The 20,659-nt window shown below is 44.0% G+C and overlaps 1 protein-coding gene across 2 annotated transcripts in view; it reads right to left on the reverse strand.

The window, feature by feature from the left end:
* The window catches only part of slc1a7b (solute carrier family 1 member 7b), a 35,884-nt gene extending 16,033 nt beyond the window's left edge, over nucleotides 1-19,851 (reverse strand). For both annotated transcript variants that reach the window (XM_035521671.1, XM_035521673.1), the window contains exons 1-4: nucleotides 19,717-19,851; nucleotides 12,764-12,843; nucleotides 4,960-5,175; nucleotides 483-525 (exon numbers count right to left, since the gene is read on the reverse strand). In XM_035521671.1, the coding sequence (XP_035377564.1) occupies nucleotides 483-525; nucleotides 4,960-5,175; nucleotides 12,764-12,843; nucleotides 19,717-19,851 (474 nt within the window). The remainder of the gene's footprint in view (nucleotides 1-482; nucleotides 526-4,959; nucleotides 5,176-12,763; nucleotides 12,844-19,716) is intronic.
* Nucleotides 19,852-20,659: the final 808 nt, after the last annotated feature.

Below are 20,659 nucleotides of genomic sequence, written 5' to 3' on the forward strand. Positions count from 1 at the left end.
TGATATTTCTCTTACTATAATAGATGGTGTTTCTTTTACTATAATATACTATAATAGATGGTGTTTCTTTTACTATAATAGATGGTGTTTCTCTTACTATAATAGATGGTGTTTCTTTTACTGTAATAGATGATATTTCTCTTACTGTAATAGATGGTGTTTCTTTTACTGTAATAGATGGTGTTTCTCTTACTGTAATAGATGGTATTTCTCTTATTATAATTGATGGTGAGATTACTCCAAGACGCCATTCAAAGGCTTTTTAGTTGGACACAGCATGAGATTTAAATGTGACTGAGTGAATTCAAGATGATTCCATTTTCTTGAAAAATCATTTATATATACTTGTGTGTCGTCTGAGCAACTTCTGTATCGGTGCAAAATTATACATGAATACATTAATAATTCTAATTGTTGTAGTCACAGATGTAGTCATGAAAGTTGACTTCTCTGAAAAACACACCATGACTTTGTGATCTTACCTGTTGAAAGGTGGCTTGAACCAAATTGGCTGGAAACATGTTCCTGTTTTGAAAAAAAAAAAAAAAAAAAAAAATTTTACTGTTAATTTTAGTTATGCATTCAGATTACAAAACGTTCTATAACTTTGTTTTAATAAAGTTCATAGCAAGCAACAAGAATGTCATACTGGCTTGTTGCTAGACTAATAGTCTATGATTACTACCCCTAACCAGACCCTACTCGTTTAGCTGATGCTTCTTATCCATACCATCTTGCAATTCTGACTGAACACAACTTGAGTAGTTAAGGGTGTTGCTCAGGGACCCAATAGTGGCAATTTAGCAGCAGTGGGGCTTAAACTGGCAACCTTCTGATTACTAGTCAAGTACCTTGACCACTGAGCTACAACTGCCCACAGACCCTACTCCTGACCCTACTGCAGATCAACTCCAGAACCTACTCCAGGTCTACTCCAGAACCTACTCCAGATCTACTCCAGACCCTACTCCAGGTCTACTCCAGAACGTACTCCAGGTCTACTCCAGACCCTACTCCAGATCAACTCCAGAACCTACTCCAGGTCTACTCCAGAACCTACTCTAGGTCTACTCCAGACCCTACTCCAGATCAACTCCAGAACCTACTCCAGGTCTACTCCAGAACCTACTCCAGGTCTACTCCAGGTCTACTCCAGACCCTACTCCAGGTCTACTCCAGAACCTACTCCAGGTCTACTCCAGACCCTACTCCAGATCAACTCCAGAACCTACTCCAGGTCTACTCCAGACCCTACTCCAGGTCTACTCCAGAACCTACTCCAGGTCTACTCCAGACCCTACTCCAGATCAACTCCAGATCCTACTGCAGATCTACTCCATATCTACTCCAAACCTTGCTCTTGTTACATATCAGGTATGATGTCTATTATAATTATAATTATAATTCTATCAAATCACAATCATGGCAAAATGTTAACCTCGATTGTGACTGCAGACAGTAGGGGGCGCGCTGACTACTTTCCTCCAATAGAGTTCAGCGTGTACAGCCGTAGTTATATTACTTAACCCATCCCACACCCGCAACACGCCACTACCTCAGGTGAAGCGGACCACCACCCGTTTGTGTATTTTACACTCTGACCTCTGTGGCATCCTATAAATGAACTCTTTATGTCCTGAAGGCTGTAATCAGGTTTGAGTATTTGAGGAAGGCTTGTCTTCTCTTTTTTCTCTTACTTAACAACAACAACAAAGAGCTTGTCGCGCATGGCGCGGCCCACCACTGGGTCCCAGACTCGTACACACACACACCACACACACGCGCACACACGCACACCGCTGGGGCTATTCAAACAGCCTGAGCCAAGAAGCTGAGAGACCACTTGGGTTTTACGCTCAGGTCAGGCCCTACAGCCTGTTATAAAAAAGTCACACACATCCCATTATAAAGCAGAGCACATGAACCAGAGCTCACACACACGCGCACACACACACAAACACACACACACACTCACACACATGCATACACACGTATACACGTATACACACGCACACATAGATGCACACGCATACACACACACACATACACACGCGTGCACACGCATACGTGCACACACGCACAAACTTACACGCATACACATGTATACACACGCACACCCGCATACACATGTATACCCACGCACACACACATGCACACGTATACACACACACACAAACGTGGACACGCACACACACAGACACATAGACACACACGCACACACAGACGTGTGTACATGTGTGCACACACATACATGCACATGCACGCATACACACACACACGCATACACATGTATACACACACACACACGCACATGCATACACACGCACACGCATACACACATATACATGCACACGCATCCATGCACATTCACGCATACACATACACACACACACACACATACACGGATACACAGGTATACACACGTATACACGCACACACACACACTCGCATACACATGTATACACATGCACACACACATGCACAAGTATACACACACACACAAACACGCATACACACGTATACACACACACACACACGCACACGCACACACACATGCACACGCATACACACGTGTGCACATGTGTGCACACACATACATGCACATGCACGCATATACACACACACGCACGCACATACATGGATACACAGTTATACATATGCACACACACACACACACACACACACGCACATGCACACACACACACACACACGCCCGGCCATAACACCAGGACCAAAATGCAGGAAAAAGCTTTGTAAGGGCAGTGTTTGACACTGTGGGTGTTCCACCTGTGTCACGGTGGGCCGGCCATCCATCAGGAGGGACACGCCCACTCCTTCACATACCCCCTCACAACACCTGCCCTGCTCCCAGTCACCAGTGTGTTAATGTTTCTCACCTGCTCCTTGTTTCTGTGTCACTATTTAAGCCCACAGGTTCCTTACGTCAGCACTGCACGTTGTCAGATTACCGAACCTCCTCAGATCTTCTGAAATGTTTCCCTTTTCTCTTTGCAGCTTGTTCTTTTGTTCTCTCACGTGGAGAATAAAGACTTTTGTAACCGGTCCTTTCCTCTTGCTCCGTCTGTTCATATGGGCCCTTTGGCAGCTTTAGCGTCATTAGCTGAAGGAGCTAATGTGCTCTTGCCCCAGTGCTGGCATGAACATCAAGCACATTGCACTCATCTCCTCCAGCACATTAACATCATTACGGTGGACCATATGCCAACCCCACTCATCCCACTATTTCAAACCTCTCTCTCTCTCTCTCTCTCTCTCTCTCTCTCTCTCTCTCTCTCTCTCTCTCTCTCAGCTTTATTAGATGGAACACTAATAGGTTTCCTGGGTCACACAAGGATCATTTTTTTGGCAGATGGCAGATGTAGCAGTATGGGTGTGTGCAGAATTCCTATGAATTATTTTCGTTCACTCTTCATTGCTTTGGGCAGAGGGGTCAGACACTTGTGCTGGTGTTTGTGTCAGCATTTGAAATGATGTTGAACACGAGTTAATTTACTGTCATAATGCAGAGAGAACAGACAAGTGGCTGTAGGCCTTTGTCAGGGTTGATTGGGGTGTGGGGGCAGTGGTTCCAGGGCAAATGGCAAGTATCATGTTGTTCTGTTACAGCAACAACAGCTAGATTCACCAAGAACAGCATTTTCATTAATCCCCGCCACACTCCACTAAATCTTAAGAAGACCCTATTTATGATATTAGCAGACTTTTCTATAACTCTAAGGGTTCTAAGAAAATTTGAATGTAGTTTACGGGATTGGTTGAATCCATATAGATATGGAATTGGCTGGTAGGATCCATGTGGATATGGGATTGGTTGGTAGGATCCAAGTGGATATGGGACTGGTTGATTGCACATGGATATGGGATTGGTTGGTTGAATCCACCTGGATATGGGATTGGTTGAAGCCACATGGGTATGGGATTGGTTGAGGCCATGTGGATATGGGATTGGTTGAAGCCATGTGGTTATGGGATTGGTTGAAGCCAGGTGGATATGCTCTTATGCTCTTAAGCAGAACCAAAATTCTGTGCCTTGTCAAGTCTGTGTTTTAAAATGGAGTTTGCTTGCTTGAGTTCAGCAAGTGTATTTGGACCTCGTTCACACAGTCTGCCTGACCAGGCGCTGAGGTTTTCCTTGTAGACACGCTGAGGGGTGGAGAAGTTTGAGCTCACCCTACTAATGTAGACCCATGGAGGAGCGGTGGAACAGGGTCTTTAGGAAGTGTTTCAGTACTGGTCAGAATGGTGGTGGAGGGTTTTTAAGAAGCATATCAATACTGGTCAGAATGGTGGTGGGGGGTCTTTAGGAAGTGTGTCAGTACTTGTTAGAATGGCGATGGAGGGTCTTTAGTACTGGTTAGAATGGTGTTTTAGTACTGGTTTCAGTACTGGTTAGAATGGTGGTAGAGGGTCTTTAGGAAGCGTGTCAGTACTGGTTAAAATGGTGGTGGAGGGTCTTTAGGAAGCATTTCAGTACTGGTTAGAATGGTGGTGGAGGGTCTTTAGGAAGCGTGTCAGTACTGGTTAGAATGGTGGTGGCAGGTCTTTAGGAAGAATGTCAGTACTGGTTAGAATGGTGGTGGAAGGTCTTTAGGAAGTGTTTCAGTACTGGTTAGAATGCTGGTGGAGGGTCTTTAGGAAGCGTTTCAGTGGTGGTGGTGAGGTGAAGGTGAAAATAATTACCAAAAATGGCTGAAAGGCCGATTTATGTTAGCTGGAGGCACAATCCCACAAGCAGTATGTGAATCAAGTGAAGGACAAGCGTCTTCTCGCAGGTAGAGATGTTGGTAGGGTGGAAAAATGCTGAAGGTCAAAGAAAAACTGAAAGATGGCAATGATGCTCCAGCTGTGAAGGGTAGTATGTGTAAGCAAGTGTGTGTGTGTGTGTGTGTGTGTGTGTGTGTGTGTGTGTGTGTGTGTGTGCGCGTGCGTGTGTGTTACCGAATGAGGTCCAGCAGAGCATCAGCGGAGCTCATGATGGGCTTGCTGGCACCGCCCGAGTCCTCCTTCTGGGCCATGCCACCGGGCTGGACCACCAGAACCAAGACGATACCCACCACCACCGCCAGGAAGGTGGTCCACAGGTAGTACGAGACAGTGATCAGCCCCAGCCTGCCGGAGCACTTCGGCTCCAGCGCCGCCAAACCCGACATCAGACTGACAGAGAAAGGGAGAAAAAGAAATGAGAGAGGAGAGGGATGGAGAGGAGAGGGAGAGGATCCAAGAAGTGAAGAAATGGACAGAGTGAGAGTTTTTTTTGGAAGTCTTAAACTCGAGAGAGCATGAAATGAACTATTTATGATACATCATAAATTTAAACAGAGAAGCACATTGATGAAGCTGAATAAGGACCTTCTGTGTCTCTAGAGACCTTCTGTAGGTTACTACAACTTTGAGTATACATCTATTACAGTACGCTGACTTTGGTGCAGGAGGTTGGGGGTTTGAATCCTGACCAGGGCATCTCCAGTGTGGTCCTTTAGGCCAGGTCACAGTGGCTTGGATGTCGACAGGTCAACAAGGTCAGACGCTGGGGGACCAAGATGAAATCTGATGACTAGCAATCTGATGAAAAGCCTGGAAAATACTGGAAAACTACAAGGCACTCATAGATGAGCGAGGAGAATCGAGGAATGCTACTGTCGGAATGACAGTACACCAGCAGTCCAAGTGTGAGGGGAAGGTTCAATACCCAACATCTAGACCAACACTAGTACAGCTGGGAGCCCAGTGTTCCCACAAGCAGGAAATGCTGTCACAACTAGAGATGGACAAGGTACAACACAAATAGCTCCAGAAATACCAAGGACTCAATAGATCTAGAAATGGTGTGAAAGAAGAAGGCAACTGTGGTTCCCGTTGTAACAGGTGCAGTAGGGGCTGCAGCCCCCAAACTGGGAGAAGATACCGGCTACTGGGAGAAGATACCGGCTACTGGGAGAAGATACCGGCTACTGGGAGAAGATACCGGCTACTGGGAAAGGATACTATGCAGATTATATATAAATTTAGCCAACACATGAAAACTCTTCAGTACAATCTCAGTACACACCTGCTTCATCCTTCAGTACAATCTCACTACACTCCTGCTTCATCCTTCAGTACAATCTCAGTACACACATGCTTCATCCTTCAGGACAAACTCAGCACTACACACCTGCATCCTTCAGTACAAACTCAGCACTACACACCTGCATCATTCAGTATGGTAGTCGTGTGAAGTTCACGACTAATGCAACTACAAAGCTGTTTAAGCAGCAGATCTTTCTTGATTGGCTGAGTCAGACTCCACTGCGCATGCCTGTCTCTTCAGTCTGAAGACAAGACTGAAGGTGGAAAATAGGAAGGGGAGACAGGCTGCCTTACAGGCCTGGCAGATGCTCAGCCTGGCAGGCAGCCAGTGGGGCTTCAAACTGTCTCCACTGCAAAAAATTACACATTTGATTTACAGTTTTATTTATTTCTCCAATCCCATATGGTCTCCTGAAATAGAGCCCTGGCTCTAAGGAACACTGAGCATTGATGCCTTTGAACAAACCTGCTGGATTAAAACATTCTTACAACCGAAGATTCATTTACATGCTGAATGAAACCGGCCTTGATTTTCCTTACTGTGTCATCACTACATTTACAAATCAGCCTGTAGAGGTTCTTTTGAATTTAAATGTTTGGAAGAATCAATGTGGAACTGTTTGATCTTAATAAAAGATTATATATATATAACAAACTCCACATTTTGCTATCTATATATAACACTGCACATCTTTATTTTACAGATGGTCTTAACAGTGAAAGGACAGGAAGGGGAAAAGGATTCAGATTACATTCTTAATCATAACGTTGCTGTAGCTGCTGCAGTCACATGGGCTGTTGTGTCACATGGGCTGTTGTGTCACATGGGCTGCTGCAGTCACATGGGTTGTTGTGTCACATGGGCTGTTGTGTCACATGGGCTGTTAAGTCACATGGGCTGTTGTGTCACATGGGCTGTTGTGTCACATGGGCTGTTAAGTCACATGGGCTGTTGAGTCACATGGGCTGTTGAGTCACATGGGCTGTTGAGTCACATGGGCTGTTGTGTCACATGGGCTGTTATGTCACATGGGCTGTTATGTCCCATGGGCTGTTGTGTCACATGGGCTGTTATGTCACATGGTCTACTCCTAATATTCTTTCATGTCTTTTTTCTGGAAGGTTTTTATTTGATCATGGCACAATACCTAAGGTCGGACAAGCTCAAAGCATGACTTGGCTGAATATGTCTTTCTCTCAGTGTCTCTGAATGATGTCATTATTATAAGGACAAACTCAGTGTCTCTTCCTCACAGGCTGTTGTACAGTTCTGTTAGTGTTTACCTTAATAAAGGACGCATGGAACTTTTCTGCGGACACGTTTTGCGTCTGTGTGGTGTCACGCCTGGTGCAGTCTAACTCACACACTGCCTCTTTGAGATGTAGAGCGATGCGCTAACATGGAAGCACTCACGGTGCACTCGGTGGAGACAGAGACTGAGTGCATCCTGGATATTTGAACGTGTGTCAGATGGAGACATACAGAGTGACACTCATTAAAATATCCAGCTTGGAGCCTTTCATGTAAATAACTGCATACGTGACAGCAAAACCAACAGGGTTCATCATAAACACATTTCAGGATTGAGAGTTGTTCATGTGTCTTTGTGAGTTTTCTGCGTGATTGGAGAAAGATAACCTGCCTGTACTAATTAACTAACAAATGGGTCATTTTTACACGAGAAACCTAACCAACACTAACCCTAACCAAAACCCAAACAGTAACACTAACCCTAACACTAACCCTAAAACTAACCCTAACACTAACCCTGACCCTACCGCTAACCCTAACCCTAATCCTAACCCTAACCCTAACCCTAACACTAACATTAACACTAACCCTAACCCTAACCCTAACCCTAACCCTAACCCTACCGCTAACCCTAACCCTAATCCTAACACTAACCCTAACCCTAACACTAACCCTAACCCTAACCCTAACACTAACACTAGCACTAACCCTAACCCTAACCCTAACCCTAACACTAACACTAACCCTAATATTAACACTAATACTAACCCTAAACCTTCTCGCTAAAGTTTAGTGGGAGATGTGCTTTCAAATCCTATATCTTTTGTTTATTTTATATCGTGTCTTTCCTACTTCTTTCTTATTTATTGTATTCATTACATTTTTGTTATAAAGTGACAGGACTGGTTTCTTGCAGACAGGATTTCTCATCAGTTCTCTCGTCTCGTATAAAGGTGCCACACTGAGCAAACGGAGCTCTGCCACCGGGTGTTGTGTAGCGGCGTGAGCCGAGGAGCCGTGACACAGTGGGAATGAGCTGTTGCGATAAAACCTGTTGCTGTTATTAGAATTTCAAGATGGTGCTTGTTAAGGCCCTTGGCATCGGGAGACTGGAGATCTGGAGAGTCCCTTCTGTGCCATCACATTCCTGAAACTCATCCAGAATGCAGTCGATTGGTTTGTTTTCCGCCTCCTGAGGTTCTCCCATCTCACCTCCCTGCTGTGTTCCCTCCACTGCCCCCCTGAAGTGACTCACCAGGACACCGACGCCTGCCTACACAGCCGTAACTGGATCTGCTTCCACAGCTCCCACAGGCAGCAATCAAACTGCGTCCTGCACCACGCTGCCGTCAAGCCTGTAGAACAGCTCAGACACCATCCCTCAGGAAACATGGAAGACATCCATCCAAACTCCTCCCTGTCCTGCTCCCAGCCGGCAGAATGAGGTTTTCAACAATGTCTGTGCAGCTGAGACATGAAGACCGAAGACTCTCGTCTCTCTGAGTCACTAAACACTTAAACATGCACTTATGCACTTTTCCTCTGTTCTTTTCCACTCCAGCCAGGCTTGGGCTGATGGTGTTCTGACCTTCTATTCTTCCATGAAGATGTGTATCTGATAGAGGCCACAGAGCACGTCTGTAAGTCGCTCTGCACAAGGGTTTCTGGCAATTGCTGTAAATGTAAATGTAATGGAAAGCATTCAAGGCCATCACCAAACTTTCAGATAAACTTTCACCAGACTGTCAGTGGAGCAGGTGGTGACCAGAACGCACATATCAGAGTGTTACTGAGAAACAGGCATGCCTTCATTCTACATGGCTGACAAACACAGCTCTCAATCAAAGTCACTTTATGATTTAAAGCTTGACAAACACGGCACTCTGAGTCATTTTATGATTTAAAATTAATTAGGAGGACTAATTAATCTGCATCCCTCATGACATTTGGCATGTTTGCGTGCAGAGGTAGACAGGGAGGAAGGGAGAGAGAGGGAGAGAGAGAGAGAGAGAGAGAGAGTGAGAGTGAGAAGGAAAGATAAAGGGATAGAAACATGAAGATACTACACGCTCCATCATGTTCACGTTGATCTAATACACTCTAAAGTGCTTTTCCCCAGTTTTGGCTTTGTAAGAGAACCAAGGTTTTAAATCTGATATGGGCAGCTACAGGGAGCCAATGAATGGAGCGCAGCAGTGGAGTAACGTGTGAACTTGGGAAGATTGAAGACCAGTCGTGCTGCTGCATTCTGGACAAGTTGTAGAGGTCTGATGGCTCTTAGAGGAAGACCAGCATGTAGTAAGTTGCTGTAGTCTAGCTTTGAACTTTGAATATCTGGACGATCATCTCCTGCAAATGCATCACTGAGGGTGACCTCTCACCTTAGAGCCAGTTTTCGTCTTTACAGCAGTTTTTCATTTCCCTTTATATAAACTTACACAAGCTTCTGGAAAGTGTCTTCAAACCTCTGATTGATGTTATATGTCCAACCTTCACACTTTTGTGAGCAGAAACCAACTGACTCCACTTTGGGAGTAGACATGGATGGGTGAGAGAATGCGTCCATGTCCACAGTGTTCCCTCAGTGACTGTTACTTCAAGTTCACCACCACTGTCAAAATACACTGTGGGTTCATTAAACACATTCAAATGACCGTAACTGAGGAGTGTGGTGTTTTCTTTATGATCAGCACTAAATACCAGAATCTAATCATGCAAATGAAGAAAAAAGCAGAATTCTATATGTATATGTAATATTGTGTTTAATGTTTTCTGTATTTCTAATTATTTCATTTAAAACATATCTATACTGAAAGCAAAAGTCGATTACCTATACCCAGTATAAGCCACTCTCTGTTATGGGCAACTAAAGAATGGCGCCACCTGTTGAGGAAAGGAGGAAGAACAGACAAGACACTAATAACAAGAAGGTTTATAACGTATGCTCAAGTAAGTATGTCCTGTCTGGAATGGTGTCCTGTATGGTGTCCCAGTAGTTAATTTGTAAGAAACGTGCTTTAACTCTGTGTATTAGGTGGTCTAGATAACTGGACACTCAGCTCTGTGTATTAGATGATCTAGATAACTGGACACTCAGCTCTGTGTATTAGGTGTCTAGATAACTGGACACTCAGCTCTGTGTATTAGGTGGTCTGGTTAACTGAACATTCACAGAGCTCGCTAACAAAGATTAGAAGAAAGGTAAACAAATTAAATCAATTTAAATGCAAATGATGTTCCTCCTTGGTGTTGTAAGTCCTGTGTTGTCTTGAAAGCAACACGGGTTGACTAGAGCACACACTTGGTGTAGTGTCATTTACATGGTGTACGTCACATTGCTGACTTCCACATTTCATTCGCGTAAATCACATTCTTCAGCTGTTTGTGTGCTTTCGTGTTTAGAAAGATGAAAACGGCAACTTCATTTTAGCTTGATAGCGTTTAATATTTCACAGTATGTGTTATGTTAATGTAGACACGATCACATACTTTACCCGTAGCCCGCAAGCTTTCAGAGATCCGTGATGCCTGATTTATAGACAGGCTTTCATTTGTGTACCTCACGCTGTATAATCTTTTAAAACCCAGTGTGAATGGAAGTTTGATAAACTAGCATTCACTTACTAGATGAGGTCTTATTAGTTGATCACGTGTCTGTATATAAATGACACTGTTTAATGTATTTAAGTCTTTTCATTTCAGTGCAGTCTGACGGTGAGTTCTACCCCCGCCTGTCTCAGGGTGGGTCCCTGCAATCCCACAATCCTCCCTGTTGTGACTGAATCGCGCAAGTTCAATGAATTCCAGAGGGAATCTGAATCCAGAGGGAATCTGATTCCAGAGGGAATCTGATTCCAGAGGGAATCTGAATCCAGAGGGAATCTGATTCCAGAGGGAATCTGAATCCAGAGGGAATCTGATTTCTATGTCATTGTCCTCCACTGGCAAACTTGTATGTAAATGAGCATGTTTATGCATTGTGTGTCTATAGTCATCAGGATTTGTCCTACTTCACATTAAACAGACCTTGAATATTAATTTGAGTCATTTATTCATCTTCTAAACTCATTAATCCAATTAGGGTCATGAGGGGTGGAGCCTATCCTGGCAGCATAGGGAGTCAGGCGGGAACCAGGACAGGACACCCATCCATCACACTACACTGACCCGGAACACTCATCTCTAAAGAGGTGAATAAATATATTTTTTATTACAATGGAAAATTAGAGATAATTTTCATTTGCATCAGTTAATTACAAATTACACAGAGTTTGGGTTTACTTATGCAGATGACAACCACTGAATTCTGTATCTGTGCTGAATGTGTACACAGCTTGTTCCCCTACTGTGGGGGTCTGGGAGCAGGCAGACCTGTATACATGTGCCATGTTTACACAGCTACAGAGAAATACACAAGCCTGGAGCAGTGTTCGGACATGGGGCCAAAACCCACCACTCGATGTGACATGACATTAACAGTACATATCGCCGGGATAACAGGTGGATCGCTGGAGTATTTTACCATTAGTGGCACTACTGCATGTTGTCCTCATTCACATATGACATTAGCAATTCATAATAGATCACAGCTCCAGGAAAAATGGCACCTGAATCTGTCTGACAGCGAATTTCCCAGTACAAAGCAGATGTGGAATTGATTGTATTTTCTCTAACAGTGTTTGGTCACTCATGCAAGTCATCAGTACAGTTCTGCACACATTAAGGTAACTGACAAATGTACCTAAAAGGCACAATTTGTGTTTGCAGGTGTGTTTGCAATGAGCATGACGGCAAAGATTACGACAGCAACACTGGGTGATTATGAAGAGGAATACAGAGAGAGAGAGAGAGAGAGAGAGAGAGGGAGAGGGAGAGAGAGAGAGAGGGAGGGGGAGAGAGAGAGAGAGAGAGAGAGAGAGAGAGGGAGGGGGAGAGAGAGAGAGAGAGAGAGAGAGAGGGAGAGAGGGGGAGAGGGAGAGAGAGGGAGAGAGGGGGAGAGGGAGAGAGAGTGAGAGAGAGAGAGAGAGAGAGAGGGAGAGAGAGAGGGGGAGGGGGAGAGAGAGAGAGGGAGAGGGAGAGGGAGAGAGAGAGAGAGAGAGAGAGGGGGAGAGAGGGAGAGAGGGGGAGAGGGAGAGAGAGAGAGAGAGAGGGAGAGAGGGGGAGAGGGAGAGAGAGTGAGAGAGAGAGAGAGAGAGAGGGAGAGAGAGAGGGGGAGGGGGAGAGAGAGAGAGGGAGAGGGAGAGAGAGAGAGAGGGGGGGGGAGAGAGGGGGAGAGGGAGGGAGAGAGAGAGAGGGAGCATGGAGAGGGAGAGAGGGGGAGCATGGAGAGGGAGAGAGCGAGAGGGAGGGAGTCAGAGAGAGAGAGAGAGAGAGAGAGAGGGGGAGAGAGAGAGTGTGAGTTAAAGGGCGGGGGGGTCTTACCTGGACACAACGAGGGGCAGAATGAGCATTTTTAACATCCTCATTAGAAGTTCCCCAGGAAACTGGAAGTACTTCACTTCCTGGGGAAATAATGAGAAACAGCCTATCAACACAGCCTGGACCCTACGGCAGATACAGCACTGCACACATGCTGCACTCTATGGCACTATATGGTACTATACAGTACTATACGGAACTATACGGCACTATATGGCACTATATGGCACTATATGGCACTATACAGTACTATACGGAACTATACGGCACTATATGGCACTATATGGCACTATACAGTACTATACGGAACTATACGGCACTATATGGCACTATATGGCACTATATGGTACTATGCAGTACTATACGGAACTATATGGCACTATATGGCACTATATGGCACTATACAGTACTATACGGAACTATACGGCACTATATGGCACTATATGGCACTATATGGTACTATGCAGTACTATACGGAACTATACGGCACTATACGGAACTATACGGAACTATGCGGAACTATATGGCACTGTATGGCACTATATGGTACTATACAGTACTACACGGAACTATACGGCACTCTACGGCACTATGTGGTACTATACGACACTGTATGGCACTGTATGGTACTATACAGTACTATACGGAACTATACGGCACTCTACGGCACTATATGGTACTATACGGCACTATATGGCACTATATGGCACTATACGGAACTATACGGCACTATATGGCACTATATGGCACTATATGGTACTATGCAGTACTATACGGAATTATACGGCACTATACGGAACTGTACGGCACTATATGGCACTATATGGTACTATGCAGTACTATACGGAACTATACGGCACTATACGGAACTATATGGCACTATATGGTACTATACAGCACTATATGGAACTATACGGCACTATATGATACTGTATTGTACTATATGGTACTATATGGCACTCTATGGCACAATATGATACTATACGGAACTACACGGCCCTATAAAGTTATCTCTAGTGAGCAGGATGTCTCTTCAGTAACGTAAAGCCCCATGAGTTTATTTGTGTAGCACTTTTCATACACAGAGGCAGGTCTAAGTGCTTTTAGACATAAGACTCAAACTCTTTTCAGACACAGTTTACCTGCAATCAGCAGTCTGATGAATGTTAGCCAATCCGGGAATACAGCCATGAATCATGAACCATGAACCATGTGAACCACATGAACCACATAAACCATGAACCACATGATCCAAATGAACCATGAACCACATGAATCATATGAACTGCATGAACCACATGAATCAAATGAACCACATGAACCACATGAACCTCATGAACCTCATGAACCTCATGAATCATGAATCATGAATCATGAATCATGAACCAAATGAACCATATGAATCATGAACCACATGAATCATGAACCATGAACCACATGAATCATGAATCACATGAACGTGGTCTTTTCTATGTTTCTGTTTTGCTTTTTCTTCCCTCCTTCCTTATGATTTGTAATCTGGACCTGGTTCACTGAGGAAGGTCATTATTTGTCATTCAGTTGAACTCCATGTACACACACACACACACACACACACACACACACACATTGCTCTTCCTGCTGGGCACTTTTGGAGTTAGATATGATATGGGGTCATTTTCTATTTTCATGACCAGCGCAGAACGGTGCAATTACAAAAGATGTTGGATTAATCCTGATTCACACTGTATGCTAATCTGTCCGTATGTGGCTGTTTTAGACTAAACTGCACATCGCGGTCGAAAGTTACGATAGATGGAATACACAGCCTACAAGAGGACGTCATTGGGTGATGTGAAATCACGGAACAGGCACAAATAAGCATACTTGGACAGGTACAAATAAGCATAGTTTAAAACCACACGACATCACATAGTCAGATGCAGAATTGTGCCATATAACATATGTTAACATACATATAACATATGAAATTGAAGTGGCACAGCGTAAATGCGACTTTAGGCTGAATGCATGAACAGCAGGTGTGGTGAGGTGTTTCTACAGCCCGTGAGAAATATCCACAGCACAAACAAAAATTCACTGACAAGAAACACGGCAATGTGTAAGGGAAGAAGAGTTGCTACACCGACACACACGACACTCCATGTGTTTTGTTGTTCATTGTGATAAGTTTTAAAATTTTTATTACAGAATTGTGATATGATATTGTTTAAATGATCGAAATTCTACAACTTCCTGTGTGTAATGACTCGCCAACTGTCTGATTCACATTTAACGGACCAGGAAGCCAGGTAACTGCCCCTTGTTCATGTTGGTTATTGGTTATAACTGCCCCTTGTTCATGTTGGTTATTGGTTATAACTGCCCCTTGTTCATGCGAGTTATTTAAAACTGTTTCATGAAAAGGAAGGTTGTCTCTCTTTGATGGAGTCTTTTGCTTATTTCACTGAAAGGAATACCAAGTTGTAGCTCTATAAGAAATGAGGTCCATTAGTTCAAGGCCAGCACTTTGTCTGATTGCTCAGATGTGTAGACCACGGCACATTGCCTTTAATGTGAATTCCTTTCTTACGTTGTCTAATGCACAAACACACGCTCAGACACTGCTGTACGCGCACTTGTCTATAATCATAGATATACCATCATCCAAACATCCAAACTATCCACTCAAGATCAACACAAATGTTTATGACTCTGGGCGCATCGCCACCTAGTGGAACAAGCGCTGAAATGGTCATGCCCTCGTGTCTGGTTAAAGACAATAGTTGTCAGACAGAGGACCTTGTTCGCCTGCAAATGAACAGAGTGGTTGAGACTGCTTCCGTTTTTCAAGGTCCTATTGCGCGGACCTCATAAAGAACTGCACAGCCTGGCACCCTGCAGCCCGTCTAGAAGCCCTCTTTAGCCTTATTTACAGTTATTTACTCTGCTGCTGTATCAGTTCAGCTAATAATTCAGCTCATAATTAACTCTGCTGTATCGCTGGGCCTTCACAAAAAATGTGCCAAATGGACTGAGCTGAGGAAGCGTGTGATGAAGGTATTGTGAGATGCCTGATCTTTAGAGTCATTCATTCCAGCAAGAAAGGGTTTGATTTGGACAAATTAACATCTATAAAAATGGATAAAGAAAGAATGTTCATATTTTTTTCAGTCTAGTGATAGACATTTGCACAAGGTTGAACATTCCTGAGTCCCCTGCATGACTAGACCTTGAGTAGACGAATACATATTTGTTTAAAAAATGTGTTGATATAACAGTGTTCATATAGCAGTGTTGATATAGCAGTACTGATATAACAGTGTTGATATAGCAGTTTTGATATAGTAGTGCTCATATAACAGTACTGATATAGCAGTGTTGATATAACAATGTTGATATAGCAGTGTTGATATAACAGTGTTGATATAGCAGTGTTGATATAAAGCAGTGTTGACATAACAGTGTTGATTTAAAGCAGTGTTGACATAACAGTGCTATGTTTTCATAACATTACAGTGAGAAGATGTGCTTTCTTTCTGATAAACACATAAGAGTCTCTCAGATAAGAATCTCTCAGTGACTCTCATGTAAAGAGTTTCTCAGTGAGCTTCTCACATAAGAGTCTCTCACATATGTGTCTCTCAGAAAGTTTCTTGAGTTTCTCATGTAAGAGACTCTCTCATAAGAGTCTCTCACCTAAAGAGTCTCTCAGAGAGTCTCTCACATAAACAGTCTAAAGCATCTAAAGCAGCTTAGCTTGCTAATGACTTTGAATGGTACCATTCATGATTTCAGTGAGAGTAGTGTGGGATGAGTCTGTGGTCTCTCTGACTACACAGCTGATCTATAGATAGAGGTACATGTTGATTCCTTTCTGGCATCTTCTATATCCCTCTCTTTCCCTGCCCTCCCTCTCTCTCTTTCTCCTCTTTTTCTCTCTCCTCTCTCTCGCCTCTCTCTCTTTCTCCCCTCTCTCTCTTTCTGCTCTCTTTCTCTCTCTCTCCCTCCCTCCCTCTCTTCCCCCTCTCTCTCTCTCTCTTTCCCTCTCTCTCTCTTTTCACTTCCTCACCTCTCCACCACCTTCTCCTGCTTCGTCTTTCTGGTATGTTCTCTTTTGCGTGTTAAACATGAAGGAAACACACTGCCTGCCTGCTCTGTCTCTGGTTCCCACACCTTCCTCCACAGTAACCAGTACAGTAACCTGCGTTCCTCCACCCTGAAGTAACTCCAGCAAACCTCTCTCATTCTGCTCCTTATTTTTCCCTGAAGGTGGTCCAGTCTTTTTTTCTTGTATCCATGGTGACAGAGTGCACTTTTCACAACTCTTTCTGTGTCACAGCTGACCTGTAGGTCCCTTGTATGTGGTTTAACCTTGGAAAAGTTGATTTGAAAGAGGCTTGAACTCTTTATTTTGCTACAGTCATTTCCTGTGAGAAGTACTTGGGGCACAGCAGTAGATGCGAAGAATGGAATCAGGACTCTAAACGTCCGCGTTGTCCACGCGCCTGATGGATGCTCTCCATCCCGATAAATAAAGAATGCCCTCCCACTGCTCAAAGCAAACGCATGATCGGCGTGTGGACTTGTAGTACAGATGGGTACCAATTAAAATACCTCATTGACGTTTAGCCTTTGAATTCACACTGTGTTCGTCACCACGTCAGGCTGGACACCTTGTAAGACATTCTATTACTCACAAAAGCAGAACTGTCTTGAATAAGAGATTTTCCAATTTAATCGTGGCCATCTTAATCTCATGCGTGGTGCTCGTTCACGGTTCACTCACATGCCATTAGGATCTTTGGCACATGCTTTCTAATTTGTTCTTAATCTGGTTGAAATGGAAGAAAATGTCTTCTGGGGGCTTGAACCTGCACAGGGCCTTAATGTACAGTCATTAAGAGCATTTGTGGGATTAGACCATAATCCAGCTCACAATCGCCATGTAGTACATTTATTTTTAGGCAGAGTACTACGGGTTTGGGCTGAGGCAAGCATCGCACGCAGACCGCAGACGGAAAGACCACCACAGTTTGTTTGGAACCATTTAGAATGTGTTAAATATTCCCCCTTTTACCCCAAATTTTCTGATTTTAAATTCAGCATATATGCTCTTAAAGGCTAATAAGATTTCAAACCACAGAATGGTTGTTTTTATAATCTGACATTTTCTGATTTTTCACAATCTAATTTAGTAATGTTGGTTTATTGTGTTTTTTGTCACGTGAACGTCATTTTTAGTGTGATGTATGCCAGCGGGTCAAAATGACCAAAATGGACTTTAATAATATCCTGCTAAATCCAAGAGTACAGTTACTGCATGCAGATTCTCAGTGCATCTCCTGGGCTGAATATTGATTGGTTAGAGAGCATAAATGTAGGTTTAGGGTTTAGTGAGTAATACTTTAAAGTAACAAACCAGTATACAATAACAAACCAGTGTACTCTACAATAACAAAGCAGTGTACAATAACAAACCAGTGTACTCTACAATAACAAAGCAGTGTACAATAACAAACCAGTGTACTCTACAATAACAAACCAGTGTACAATAACAAACCAGTGTACTCTACAATAACAAAGCAGTGTACAATAACAAACCAGTGTACTCTACAATAACAAAGCAGTGTACAATAACAAACCAGTGTACTCTACAATAACAAAGCAGTGTACAATAACAAATCAGTGTACTCTACAATAACAAAGCAGTGTACAATATCAAACCAGTGTGCTCTACAATAAAAACCAGTGTACAATAACAAACCAGTTTACTCTACAATAGGAAACTAGTGTACAATAACAAACCAGTGTGCTCTACAATAACAAACCAGTGTACAATAACAAACCAGTTTACTCTACAATAGGAAACCAGAGTACAATAACAAACCAGTGTGCTCTACAATAACAAACCAGTGTACAATAACAAACCAGTGTACTCTACAATAACAAACCAGTGTACAATAACAAATCAGTGTACTCTACAATAACAAAGCAGTGTACAATATCAAACCAGTGTGCTCTACAATAATAAACCAGTGTACAATAACAAACCAGTTTACTCTACAATAGGAAACCAGAGTACAATAACAAACCAGTGTGCTCTACAATAACAAACCAGTGTACAATAACAAACCAGTGTACTCTACAATAACAAACAAGTTTACTCCTCAAGAAGCTTTCCATGTGAAGAGACCAAAGGTTCATTTAACTCTGGATAAGATCTGGGAGCATACACAAAATAACCATATAAATACATCTGGATAAGATCTGGGAGCATACACAAAATAACCATATAAATACATCTGGAAAAGATCTGGGCGTATACACAAAATAACCATATAAATACATCTGGGTATCTAATTTTATTCCCTTTGATTATGAAGACACTCATATAATGTGGCCAAAATTTTTTATTTTAGTTAAAGGACTAAAAGTAAGAAAAAAATCACAAATGGCTGTAAAAATTGACCACTGAGATGGAGAGAGGTAGGGTAGTATGTGCTGAGTGGGGTTGAGTAGGGCTGTGTTTGGGACGGAGAGAGGTAGGGTAGTGTGTGCTGAGTGGGGTTGAGTAGGGCTGCGTTTGGGACGGAGAGAGGTAGGGTAGTGTGTGCTGAGTGGGGTTGAGTAGGGCTGCGTTTGGGACGGAGAGAGGTAGGGTAGTGTGTGCTGAGTGGGGTTGAGTAGGGCTGCGTTTGGGACGGAGAGAGGTAGGGTAGTGTGTGCTGAGTGGGGTTGAGTAGGGCTGTGTTTGGGACGGAGAGAGGTAGGGTAGTGTGTGCTGAGTGGGGTTGAGTAGGGCTGTGTTTGGGACGGAGAGAGGTAGGGTAGTGTGTGCTGAGTGGGGTTGAGTAGGGCTGTGTTTGGGACGGAGAGAGGTAGGGTAGTGTGTGCTGATTGGGGTTGAGCAGGGCTGTGTTTGGGATGAGTAGGGTGTAGTGTTGGGTATGTGGACACACCCCGGGAGCACTAACCTGCTCAGAGAGCTGCTGGGAGCGAAGGAAGAAGCCCAGCAGGCAGCCGATGACGACGGCCAGTACGGACAGGATGAGCAGGCCATTCTGCTGACACACACCCCTGACCCGCAAGCACACGGCATCCAGCGCCATCGCCTCGTCCAGCAGGAACCCGTCCCCCGAGACACACCCACCAACCGATGCACGGGTCTGACAGAGGGTAGCAGAATGACAGAAAGAGCATCAGAACCGTCAGACCGGCAGGGTAAGGAACGTGGATCCAACACTCCCCAGTTGAGCCCGTGACGGTTACAGTTGGGCAGCTATCCTGTTTGGCTCTCTCTCCAACTCTCTGATTTTCTCTCCATCACTCTCCTTTTTTTGTTTCATGGCGTTAATCTTTTCAGTCACCCCACCCCCACGAGCCCTGCCCGGTGAGGCGTGCTCCTTCAAACACAGCGTCTCTTCTCTGACCAATAGAAATGCAAGGATGGTGGGTACCGGGACAGGGGAACAGCCAGGCAGTCTGGAGGAGGGGCTAGGGAGGCACTGCCATCGCACGCAGAACCTCAATCAGTGGGTGGGTGCGTGGCGGTGTGCTGGCTGAAAGTGATGATCTGATGATCAAAGGCTGCTGATAATAAAACATGAGGGTGGAGGGTTATTTTGACCCAAAGATGCCAATGGTTCACACTTCTCATCTACAGATGGTAAAATAAGCAGAGAAGTGAAACGTTCCCGTTTAGAAAATACAAAGACCGATTGCCATGTCTTCCTTTCATTTCAGAGCTATTAGACATGGTCAGCAGAGAGGCTGATGATAAACAGAGATGTGGGGACTGGGGATTAGTGTGACATTACTGCTACGGTGAGGAACCTGAGCAGTAGAGAGGAGAGAGCAGGCTTCATGGGGTTTCAGTGCTCCTGTGGGCAGAGTAATTACAGCAGCTCCACTCTGACC

The sequence above is a fragment of the Electrophorus electricus genome, chromosome 22 (genome assembly GCF_013358815.1).
Source record: "Electrophorus electricus isolate fEleEle1 chromosome 22, fEleEle1.pri, whole genome shotgun sequence".
Lineage (NCBI taxonomy): Eukaryota > Metazoa > Chordata > Actinopteri > Gymnotiformes > Gymnotidae > Electrophorus > Electrophorus electricus.